Raw genomic sequence first — 12180 nt, 5'->3', positions numbered from 1 at the left:
CAGGTGTGGGGCCAGGACAGGTGCAAACGATAAACAAATGCACATCGCTGTCTAAAGAGGGTCCTCGTGTTTTGTTTTGTTTTGTTTTTAAGAACAATGAATTAGAATCTTATCATAGCCATGAATAACGAAGTGGCCTTTTGGAGAGATTTTACTAACTCTGTTTTTAAAATGTAATGTTTTATTTCATTCTGAAAGTTACTTCAGTTTCTGGTGAGTATAATCAGGTGCAGATTTTAGAGAGGTTAGAAATTTAAGAAGTCACCTGAATTTTGCTACAAATGTACTGGACTGCTGGCGGGATGAGCAGATGCTCTCTCCTGGCAGACAGACCCTCCCTGACTGTGGGCTCTCAGCGCTGGCCGGCCCCCTCGCGGGTGCACACGTGCCTCACGTGCCCTGGATGGGGAGAGCCGCGGGCGTCTGATGCGGCACCAGGGGTGGGCTGACAGCCACGTGGGCTGACAGCCACGGCGCGCCCTGGGTGAGGCCCTCCCTCTCCTCGCCGCCTGGGCAGGTGGTCTGCCCAGGAGAGGGGAGTGTCGCATCCGCCCGTGTCTCTCAAACTACCGTCCACAGTCCTCTGGGGATCCGCGAGTGGGTTCCGAGCTCTGGGGAACCGGTGGCTGTGTCAGGGGACAGGGTTCTAAGCGTGTCTCCAGCTTCCGGATCAGGCGTCTGAGTTCACGGCCCGCGCACCTGCTCCGTCTCCAGCCGAGGGGCAGAGCGAGCCCTGCCGGGGGCCGTGCGGGACTGCGGCGCGCTGGCTGGCGGGCGTTGGCGGCTGGGCTGGCGCCCCCACGCTGAACAGCAGCAAAGCCAGCCGGCACACGCGTGTGTTCATAGCCACGAGGCAGGATTATAGGCTGGGCTGGCACTCCTCAGACTGTTATCCAGAAAACTGCAGAAGGTTAATATTGCAGCACCCAGACCAATTTAGGAAATGCTGAATTCAAGTTAAATGGGTAATTTCACTGAAAACCTTAAGCTCGCTACGTGTGTGCCGTGAGTCTCCAGGAAGTGCCTGCAGCGTTTGGCATTTTCCGAAATCACGTGTTGCAGAATCCCAGTTGTCTCTTGGAAGCAGAGAACGTTGTGTTTAGCACAGAGTTTGGGAAACACAGACCTTGAGTGTGTGGAGCCTTCCTGAACACACTCACCTGTGTCTCAGCCCCTTTTAGACGATTTCAGATAAAGTGACGGAGCAGCCTCTGGTCGTTCTGCTGTTAAGTTGTTTTCCCAACCTAACGAATTCAGAGAAGACGTGCTGTGATACCTTCACAGATAGTAAAATGATCTTTAAGAGAGCTTGTTAAATCTGTCTACTTTCTAGAACTTTGTTCTTATAGAAATAGCCAACTTATTTATAAACCTGGCTAGAGAATATTCCTTTGTTGTTTTACTGAAAGACTATTAATTTTTTTCAGTCATTTTACAAAAATATGTTGAAACTAGGCACCCCGTGGATTTCACTGCAGGCTGATAAGTAATCTTCCTTTGCAAGCCTCCTGGCTCAGTGTCAAGTGCTTAAAGGGCACTTCTCACACTGTTAGTGCATCGTCTGTGACGTAACGTTCTCATGCTTACACTCTGTCGTCTTCTTGTATGCTTTAAGTGTATCTGCGAAAATAAGGACCGCGTCTTTCTTACACGTGCAGGTTTGGAACCAGATCTCATTCAGTTTCATCACGTAGTGGAGCATACGGCTTTACGTCTAGGAATGCATCTGGTAAAGGGTGCCTGTGAACGGTAGCTTTTCAATTAATCCCCAGAACAGCTCTGCAGAGGTGATCGGTTTTGTTGTCCTTTTTCATGGGTGGTGGAGTTGAGGCTTCATGGTTTGGTGACAGGCCTGAGTTTATCGAGACCTGCAGACCTGGGAGAGAGTCCCGGCAGCCCCGGACCCTGCACGACCGCCCGCTGCGCTCCGACCCAGCGTCACAGAGTGGACGTTCCTCGTGATCCTATTTTATGTTGTTTGAAGAATTTACTGCAGCAGACACGTAGATAGTTTGCCTAGGAAGCTGGAAGATGCAATAATAACTGAAAAGAAATACATAGAATTTAATCTTCCTAATGCACTGTTATGTAGAAAGCATTTTTAAGCTGCTCTCTCATTAGCTAGCTCACGTGAAGAAATGTGTTACAAACTGAATGTGAGAGACACGCTACGGGTAGCTCTTGATGGGACTGTAACAGCAGCTTCTGGGCGCAAAGCAGGTAACAGCGGGACCCCTCGGGAGCTAAGTGCTCTGATGTCACTCGCCTGCTCTTTACAGGGAAACTTGGTGGAGCCCTTCGCTCCCTGCACGTGTGGCATACACCTGTCAGTCTTTAGGAATCCTTGTCAGTTTTGTTCGTGATAAAAACACGGGTCACGTTTGCGTTTGTGTTGGAAGCACAGGAGCTTCTTGACCTTCAGAATTCTCGACCTGGCAGCGTCCCTGTGCTTCCTCTGTCATACGTTTCACGTGCGTGTTTCCTTTTGAAGCGATGCGTTCCCATGTGGCCCAGATGTCCCAGAAGCATTTCCCATTTACCAAGAAAGGCCTAGAAGACGCCGTGCCCGCAGCCCCGCACGGAGGCCCATGGAGCAGGCCGTCACTGTCAGCGTGACGAAGCTTTTCAGATGTGACCCTTTATGGGCCTGTGTCTCAAAGGACGTCGCCCTCTGTCTGAAGAGGCACTCGCAGGCCGTGCAGGTCACTGTGCCGGGTGGGCTGTGAGCCGGGCAGCACCCTCCCCTGACAGCTGCGAAGCTGCTGCTCTAGGGCCTGCATCTCGGTGTGCACATGAAGTCACCAGCAGAGGGTTGTCTTCAAAATAGTGATGGACGAACTTAAGTACAGATATCCTCCGATACACCAGCTCATTATGGCGTGTGACAGAATTCCAAGTATTGCCTGTGATTACAATACTGAAGTTCTTCTCAGGACACATAAAAGCCCTTCTTTTATTGGTGTAAGATACCTGTTTATCTGTCTAGAGGTTTGTACTGTGTAACATGGACTCGGCCTTGCTCACCCAGAGCTAAAGCTTCCACTGCCCAAGACAGCAGCGGAGGAGGCCCGCGTCCTCCTCCTTGTTCAGCCCTGGCACAATGGTTTCTCTGTGATGGTAACGCAGCCTCCCCAGCCTGTGGGGCGGGGATGGAGCAGGGCTTCGCAGTCGGGGGGGCCGGGGGGGGGTGTGGTGGGGAGACGCGGCAGCGCCCCGGGGCCGGTAACCTGCCGTCTTTCTCCCTGCTGTGAGCCGCCCCGGGAGTGATGGGGGTGCTCTCTGGATGTCGGGAGCATTGTGTGAGGCTCTTGTCATCAGGCTTGGACAATAATTGTTAGCCCTGTTCTGTTCAGAGGAGTGTAGGCTTGCCGTAGAACACGGGTGACACCGTTAAGTCCTGCCCTGAAAGCATGTGTGACACCAGATGTCCCCACGCTGTGAGGTTGCACAGGTGCCATCTTGCAACGTGGCACACCTGTAGGAAGGCAGACGTAGAGCAAAGCAGGAAAAACGAGGTCGAGCAGGCTGAGCCGCCATCTCCGCGTAGTGAGCGCGGGCCACACGTCTGGTGTGCTTTGATGGCGATGAGCTGCACTGATCACAGGTCCACGTGCGGGGGGTCTGCAGTGGGTTATGCGCTTCCTCAGAGGTGTGTCCCGTGTAACTCTGCAGAAATATAAATGGTGTGTGTTAGTGCTATATAACTTTTTAAAAAGATTATTTTCTTCCTTGTACCTTTAAATAAGGGTGATTCTCGTTTTCCACCTTTGAAAATGTTTGGGTTTCCCAGTTAATTTCTGAAGTGCCTATTTTGCAGTAAATGTTTATCAGGCCACCGTCCTGGGAAAGCTTTTGTGCTGGTTCTTGGTTAAATGACATAAATGTTCCTCTGATATTGTAAACAGTTTACTTTCTTCCTTTTGGAAAAATGTTTATATTCCAGGGAATGTAAATAAAGTTTTCATAAGAGAACTGAGTAATAAACGTCCCTTTCCTTAACCATGTGCTGTAGCATCGTTAGCTGTTACTGTGGAGTTAAATGTTCTAAGGGCCGGTTCGTTGACTTGGTGAACACGCAGTGTGTGTCTCCTGTGTGGTCTGATGGGTCCTTTATAAAATCCCTAGAATAAAATGGCACAAAGTGTGGTCGACATAAATGTTTCCCCAAAAGTTTGAATATTTCCTCCAGACTCTCCAAGGCAATGTCGTCAGAACCTTTGACTTACCACCTGTTGAAAATTTCAGGGTTTCAAAGATCCGTGGTCCAGATTAAGAAACTGAAGCTTAATAAATGGCAAAAAAGGCTAATGTTTCCTTTCCTCTCATGCTCGAGGCATGAAGAAGGCTGGGCTCAGTACACAGCATAGAGGAAGTTGGTAAAAGTTGCCTTTCCCTGTTTAATCTAGAAAATATATTTTTTAACATACTGGAATTAACACCTGGAATTTAATAATTAAGTAGTGTTGTATAATCAAGTTCTTTTTTTAGTTCTGCCGTGGTATTTACCTGTGGGTGTTTCTTTTTTTTGAATGATGATAGGTTCCCGCAAAGAATCTGCTCCACAAGTTTTGCTTCCAGAAGAAGAGAAAATTATAGTTGAAGAAACTAAAAGTAACGGTCAGACAGTGATAGAAGAAAAGTAAGCTGTATTCCAGTGCTTTAAAGCGGGCGGGGGAGAGGGGCGTCGGGGCAGGGAGAGGGGGGCGCCCTGGCCTCTGGGTGGCTCCAGGAGGCCGGGGCATGGCCTGGGAGAGGACTCTCCGGCTGGTGCGCCCCTATGCACGGAAGCGGGCCTCCCCGGGCCGCAGGCCTGGGCGTGCGGGGCAGGCGGGCGGCGGGCACGTCTGGGGAGGTGCCAGGCGTCCTCTGCCACCTGGTCCTCGTTCAGGGTGCCTTCTCTCCTGTCTAGGAGTCTCGTCGACACTGTGTACGCGCTAAAGGATGAAGTCCAGGAGTTACGACAGGTGAGTCGTCGTCTGCCTTTAATTTTTTTTTTTTTTCAACGGGGGAAAAGAGGAAAACGCTATTAGAAACGAAGCTAGCTGTCCGTAAGCACGATAACGGGCGAAGAGAGCCTGGCTCTCAGATTCGGAGTTCAGCAGCAGCTCGACCGTTGGTCTTTTGGGTGGGTGGGTCAGGAAGTGAGTCTTTAAAGTGACTTGTTCACACTGTCTTTGCCCTGCACTGTTTTTGACGTCATAAAGCATCTCAGGTGGTGTTGGAACAATCGCGCGGAAATCTGCAACCCCACCGGGGTAGGCATGCTGGTAGGTGCCCGCTGTGGCCGTGTGTCACCACTTTGTGGTGTGACACGTGGTCCTGCTCCTGAGAAGCCACCTCAGAAAGTCAGACGGGGCTCACCAGCCACGCCTGCCGTGTGTGTCTGTGCGTTCTTTGTTTGTGTCGGTGGCTTTGGTGTCCAAGGAGGGGAGGCTGAGGAGGAGCAGGAGGACAGCGTGGCCTGGGCTGGGCAGGTGGCGGGGGCACTGGCCGTGCGCTAGAGCTGCCCCTGGCCGTGCGCATTTGGGCGGCTTCCTGGCTCTCAGCCACGGCCTGCGTCTGTGTGCGGGGGTGACAGGCCAGTAACCCCCGGGTCTTCCTGCCCCTCTTGCAGAGCCCGGCGGGTGGTCGTGGCGAGCGTGGGAGGAGTAGGAGGGGCGGGGGGGAGCGCCTCTTGTTGTTTCAGCCGTCGTCTTGTTCTCCGTTCTTAGTTACAAGTGGGGGCGCCAGGCCTGCCCCGTCTGTCATCTGTCTCGGCTCCAGGAGCAGCCGTGCGCCCATCAGACACGCGGGGGTCCTGTTGACTGCACCCCTGGCCGCAGCCCAGGGCGGTCCCGGCCCAGGATTTCTTCCAGCGAGGCCCCAGGTCTCCAGCACTTCTCCTCAGCGCCGAAGGCGGTTAATCCTGTGGTCTGCTTCACTTACAGGATAACAAGAAGATGAAGAAGTCTCTGGAGGAGGAGCAGAGAGCCCGCAAAGACCTGGAGAAGCTGGTGAGGAAGGTTCTGAAGAATATGAACGACCCTGCTTGGGACGAGACCAACCTTTAAGGAACGTCCTGGGTTCTTTCCCAAAGACCGGTTACGAGACCAAGCCGGAGCCTGTGACCCCAGCCGCGGGGCACTCAGGACCGCAGGGCAGGGCTGCACGGAAGTCCTCTGGCTTTCCGTGCTAGGAAGGCTGCAGCCGACCGCGGCCATGCCGTCCCTGAAGAACCAGCGTGAGGTATAGACGCCGAGTCTGCACTGCGCGGTCTTCCTCTCTACATCGCAATACCTCATTTTCAGTACGTGCAGTGACTGCGTCTGGTCTTTCAGGCTTTGATTGAATATATATAAATGTTATACATACACTTCCTGTAAACGCTCCGTTGTGAATGCGTGTCCGCGGTGGTTGTGTCTGGGCTGAGCCTGTGCTGCGGTCTCCTTCCACTAAGCTCTCTGGTCCCGCGCACCGGGGCTGCGGCTCCCGCGCTCGTGGAAAGCAGGTGTGGAGCATACACAGGTGTTTCTGGGGAGATGCCTGCTGTTCTCCGCCACCACAGCGCTCCGAAAACACCTCGTACAGCAGGCTGCCTACACAGCTCACCGTGTTCACACCTGCGGAGACCCCCCTCTTCCCGCTGGTAACGCGGTCCTGGGGTCCCTGCGGGCCGCGCTCTGGCTGCACGCGGGGGTCTGGGCCGCAGCCCGAACCTGAGGAAACGCGCCTGCCACCACCACGTCCAGCGACAGGTGTGCACATCCGCGTCGTGTGAGCACCTGAGTGTTGGAGTGTGTCCACCCTGCGGGGGGGTCTCACAGGCCTGACGTGTAGGCTGGTCCAGTCACCTGGCCAGGGGCACTGTGTTGTCCTCCCCCCACCCCCCGGCCCCGCACGAGCCAGCTCACTAGAGCCTGTACATAAAGTGAGTTATTTATTACATGCCACTGCAGCCTGTGAGGCTGTCTGACCCTGAGGCCTGCTGTCCCGTCGGGGGCGGCAGGCAGTCCTCTGTGCTCGCGGAAGAGGCAGTGCTGTCACTGTTTCAGCAGGAATAAAGCAATATACATCTGAGATTCCCCTAAGGAGTGGGCGTTGAAACGTGGGCCCCTTTCTCCACCCCCCTCCCGACCCCTGTGTCCAGACGGCAGAGGGGACCGAGGAGGAAGCCTGTCCTCTCTGGGCCAGGGCCCCGGGAGCCTCTGCAGCCCCGGGGTCGGGGGAAGCCCAGCCTGGGGTCCGGCCGGTTCTGTTTTGGAGGCAGGACGGCCGGTCACGGGGCCTGTGCTCTCCCCGCCGCTCTTCTGAAGAGGCTGTTTTTAAAGTGAGAGGACGTTTGACAGAGAGCAAGCGTCGTGTCTTTAAAAACCAGGACCCCGGCACCGTACATCAGCGACGTCTCGGCCGCGCCCACGGGGCGCCTGTGTGGCTCGGCCACCCGTGCCCCTTTCCCTGTGTTGGGCCGTCCGGCGTCCCCGAACCGGGCGGCGCAGAGCAGTCCTCGGCCCACGGCCTCGCTCGCAGGCTCCCCTGCTCGGCGGTTGCCTGCTCAGCGGGGGTCTCTGGGGTCCGACCTTGACCTGCCCACGTGCGACCGTGTGACCAGAATTGCCAGCTTCGTGTACTTAGCACTCTGTTCGTTAGTGCTGGGGCTAGAGGAGAGCGTCTTTGGGGCTTCTCGTAAGCCCTGTCTTTACAGTAGTGTCTCTTGGTGGTGCCTGGACGTTGCGGTGGAGACAGCCCAGCTCGCCTGTGCTGACGTTTGCTGCCTCGGCAGACCCTAACTCAGGAGCCACTTCCTGACCTGATCTCTCCAGCACGTTGCGACGGCGGTGTTGCCGCCGGCCTCCCGGGACCAGGCTCGTGCAGAACCTGCCTTAACTGTTGACGTTAGCGCCCCTTCTCCTGAAGGGGGCCTGTTGACATGCTCGTGTAACGATTACCTTTCCTTCCCGTGTGTCCAAGACTCAGCTCGGCTTTGTAGGGAGCAGAGGAGATGTGTCTGAGCAGTTCTTTCTGAAAACCCACTCTGGTGTAAACGGACCGTGCCCATGTCTCCACGCGACCGTCTGAGGCGCTGGGGGTGGGTGCGGAGGTCAGCAGGGGGCCGCCCGCCTGCCCGAGCCACCTCTGCTCCCGCCTCTCGTGCACGAGGAGCTGAGCCGTTTCCTTGCCTGGGCCGGGAGCACGCGGAGTCGTGGGCGGCCGGGGGGAGCGCTCTGCGGCGGGGCTGCGTGCCCCCCGCCCCGGACTCCCCGTGCCCCCACGCCCTCGTTTCTCAGACATGCAGAGTCCCCGTGCACAGCTGTCACAGCTGTGGGGACACGTCCCGACGTGCCACAGGCGGTGTCCTGGGCTTGACGACTCATGCGTCATTGTTGTAACTATTAAACCATTTTTCTTATGTTACAGACTCGGCACTGTGTGTGTGTTACCTTTACACTTTGTTTTAGTTTTTTTATATATTTAAAAATTCTGGTTTGAACATTTGAAACTGGAAAACATCATATTTGCCTTTAAAATCTAGGATTTGGGAATATTTGAAGATACACACAAATAGAAAAATTTGGGGGAAGGAAATGGAGGGAAAGGCTGCCAGGCGCAGCTCTGCCTCCCCCGCTGTCCATGGACCAGTGGCTGGCGGCACGGGAGCTCTCGGAGAACTGCGTGGGCCTCGATGGGTGAGTCCGTTTCCCTGGGTTCTGTGGGTCCTGCTAGGAGTGTCGCGTGGCAGAGGGAGGTGGCCTGTCCGTTGAAGCTGTGCCCCTCACCCCACGCTGCATCCAGTTTAGGGAGGCCGGAAACCGGTGTTCCGGGAGGAAGCCAGGCGGGTGAGGGGGCCAGAGCGTGCTCCTCCTCCCCCAGAGCTCCCACCCGCACCTGAGCACCGCCGGTGGCACAGTCCCCAGTCACGTGTTCAAGGAAACGTTACGCCAGGTGCCTCGGGAACCACTGTTTGTCATCTTAGGGAGATGAGTGACGGGACGTGTCTTGAGGACAAACCGCTCTCTGTCCCCGTGTGTGTGCGTTCCTCGTGGTCCTCAGGTCAGGCCCCGGCCATCCAGACGGCAGGCCTGCTGGGGGGTGAGGACAGACCACGGCCCCTGCAGCCGTGAGCGGGTCCCTGCCGCGGAGGACCTGCAGCCCGCGGGTTGTGGGGGCGGGCTCTGTGGTGTAACCTTTTGATAGAATTGGCCCAGTTCCTAGGCGTTTTAGACGTGCTGTCCTCACCAGCTTTACAGTTCTAGTTCCTCAGAAGACGGGTGGAGGTATAAACGCCACCCTCAACGTCCTCACGCACGTCGACGCCGTGGGCTTCGTCGCAAACGCCACCAGGAGGAGGAGGTGGCCGCGTTGCCCACGCGTCCCCCCGATGCTCTGTCCCCAGCCGCCTCGTGTCTCTCGTTTACGTGGCAATAGTTACAAAGCGAGCAACCCCAGACCCTGTCTGCCGGTCCCCCCCCAGCCCAGGTCCCTCTCCAGCACAGGTGTCCAGGGCGCGGTGGGTGGGCGCTGCCCTCCTCCCGCTCCGGGGGCCCGGGGAGGACCCGCGACGTCTGGGGGAGGATGGGGGGGTGGCAGGCACCCGGGCCGCTCGCCTCCGGTCCCAGGAGGGGTGCCCCGACTCCCTGGTCCTGGTCGAGGCCCTTCGATGGCCCGCTGTTGCCCACGTGGTGTGCGACTTTATAACGGGACATTCAAGCATGTGTGGAAGTGACGGGTGATCTTTACTCCCCAAGGTTCAGGTGTGTGGTCATCGCACACCGGCAGCCACGTTGCTGTAGGGCGGTCCTCTCGTTTCCGGGTTGGAAAGTGCCAGGTGTTTCCAGTGTTTTCTGGGAACCCACTGGGGTAGATGGGGTAGGGGGGGCGAGGGGGAGGCGCCGGGCCGTCTGAAAACCGCTCCCCCCAGAGCAGGACGGGGAGGCGTCTTGTGTGCAGCTCACGCTGCTGGGTGCTGATTGCCAGGGCGCCAACGGGGCTCCTGTCACGCCGTTGTCATCTCTCCCTTAGACGCGGTGTTTGATGAGCTCGAGTTCACTTGTCAACGGAAGTGGTTGGCACGGAACGGGCGCCCTTGCAGGAGCGAGCGCTGGGGGATGGAGTCGGACGTCCCTGCTGTCCTGGCTGTGAGGGCCGTGTGCACGGCGGGACGTGGGGCCCCGGCCTGGGCAGCGAGGCCCACGGAGCCCGACCCAGGCCCACCCGCCTGTCACGCACCCACAGCCCTCCGGTTTGTTTCGTCCACCAAGAGCAACGTTCAGGGTGTGTTAGGCTTCGAAGGCTTCCTTCTCTGGTTACTGACCCAGCAAAACTGGTGACACAGATGTTGGTTTCCCGCGGCCCCTGTGACCGATACGATGAACTGGGGTGGAGCCTGACAGCAGAGCCTGCTTCTCCCGTGGTCCTGGGTCCAGAAGTCTGGACCCCACTGGTCGGGGACCAGGGTCCCCCTGGAGGTGGTTGGGGGGGACCCTTCCGGCCCCTTGATGGTGCCTGGCTCTGCCTCTGTGGGCCTGTGGCACGGCTGTCCTCTCAGCACCCTGCTCCCTGGCTCTGTTTTCTGTCCTTGGTGGGACACCAGCCATTTTGGCTTAGGGCCCATGCCTGTGACCTCAGCCCGATGACATCTGCAAAGACCCAGCTTCAGACAGGGTCACATTCGCAGGTACACGGTCAGAACTTGAAAGCATCTTCTGGGGGGACGTGACGCAGCCCGTCACAGGCGCTGGCCTGTCCCTGCCTTCACCCTGGGCACCTGCCCTCCCAGAAGTCAGCCTGAATGTGGCTGCAGGTCCTCAGCTAAAGCCCAGCCTGACGTTAGCCTGGGAGGGGCCCCCAGAGGCTGCCGTGGGTCCCACAGAGCTGCTCCTGCTTCAGGAAAGCCAGGGCACCTCCCACGGTTCCCACGGGAAGACCACTCAGTCCAGGACAGCAAGCGTCTGCTTAGCTAAAATCATGTCACGGGACCAGGGCTCAACTAATAAAGGGAGGCCCCCGCCACGTCACGCTGGAGCTCCCCCTGTGGCCCGAGAAGCCTCCATCCTCCACAGGCCTGGCCTGGCCAGTCGGGGAAGTGGACAGTGGGTCATGGGTGGCCAGGCACCGGCCACCACCCCGAGATGCCCTGAGGGTCTCCCCACAGAGCCTGGTGGGGGAAGGGGCATCCGGTCATCCTGGGGTCCCCAGGCGGGGGGGGGGGGGGGATGGTCCCTCCCTTTCTCTTCTTTGGGTCCTGCTAGAACCGCTGTGACCTCCTGTGCCCCAGGGCAGTCCCCACGCTGCCCCCTTGGCTCCCGTGTCTCCACCTGAGTCAGTCCTTTGAAACCTCAGATCCCCTCTGGCCTCACCCTGGGAGCCTGTCGCAAGACCCCCACCCGCTACCCCCCACGGGGCTTTCTTGGCGTCCTGTGCTGACCCAGCCTTCACGTGGCCCCACGTGACCGTCTCCACTGCTTCCTGGAAGCTCGTTGATAAGTGCACGCGAACCCTGTCCACGGCGGTTTGGAGTTTAAAGTTCCCAGGAGGGGATGTCGACCCGGGCAGCCACTCTGGAAGCTCTCTGGCCTTGAGTCATCGCCTGACCCAGCAGGTCCACTCCCGGGTGTGCCCAAGGGACGCAGAAACACACCTGCACAGGAAACTCAAATGTGAACGTCCACCGTGGCACACGCGTGACGGCCGAAACGGTGGAAACAGCCCAGGTGTCCGTCCGCAGACAAACGTCTGTCCAGGTGGTGGCCCGTCCTTCCGCCGTGAGAAGAGGGGGGCTCTGGCCTGGGCCGGCACGCGGGTGCTTCTTGAACACGTCGTGGGGAAGCCAGACACAAAGGCCACGTATGGTGTGATTGCCCTGCCTGGACGAGTCCAGACGCGAATCCCCAGGCCCGGGTGGGTCAGCGGGCCCTCTGGGAGGGGGCGGTGGGGTGTCCGCTCCGGGCGCGGGGCTCCTCCGGGGCCGACGGGTGAGCTGTGCGCGGTGGGCAGCAGCGCAGCCCTGGGCGACCGCCTGCGCCGGGCGCTGTCAGACGCCCACCCTGACCCTCCCCGTCTGCGGACCTGGGCGCCGCGTGGCAGTCACGTGGCTGACGCCCAGTAAACGGTCCCCACCGCGAGCTCCCCGCTTGCTGTCCCCGCCGGGCCTCTCCCCGCTTTCATCCTGCCCTGGGACGCCGCCGCCGCCTCCCGACGCCCGCT

The 12180-nt window shown here is 58.0% G+C and overlaps 1 protein-coding gene across 10 annotated transcripts in view; it reads left to right on the top strand.

Annotated features, from left to right (window-relative positions):
• ARHGEF7 (Rho guanine nucleotide exchange factor 7) overlaps positions 1-8368 on the top strand; it is a 120117-nt gene extending 111749 nt beyond the window's left edge. For all 10 annotated transcript variants that reach the window (XM_057706976.1, XM_057706966.1, XM_057706967.1 and 7 more), the window contains 3 exons: positions 4540-4639; positions 4910-4964; positions 5928-8368. In XM_057706976.1, coding sequence (XP_057562959.1) covers positions 4540-4639; positions 4910-4964; positions 5928-6050 — 278 coding nt within the window. In that variant the 3' untranslated portion in view covers positions 6051-8368. The remainder of the gene's footprint in view (positions 1-4539; positions 4640-4909; positions 4965-5927) is intronic.
• The last annotated feature ends 3812 nt before the right edge of the window (positions 8369-12180 follow it).

This window comes from Hippopotamus amphibius, chromosome 14 (assembly GCF_030028045.1).
Source record: "Hippopotamus amphibius kiboko isolate mHipAmp2 chromosome 14, mHipAmp2.hap2, whole genome shotgun sequence".
NCBI lineage: Eukaryota > Metazoa > Chordata > Mammalia > Artiodactyla > Hippopotamidae > Hippopotamus > Hippopotamus amphibius.
The sequence above is the reverse complement of the archived record's forward strand: the minus strand, read 5'-3'. Positions and strand labels throughout refer to the sequence as shown.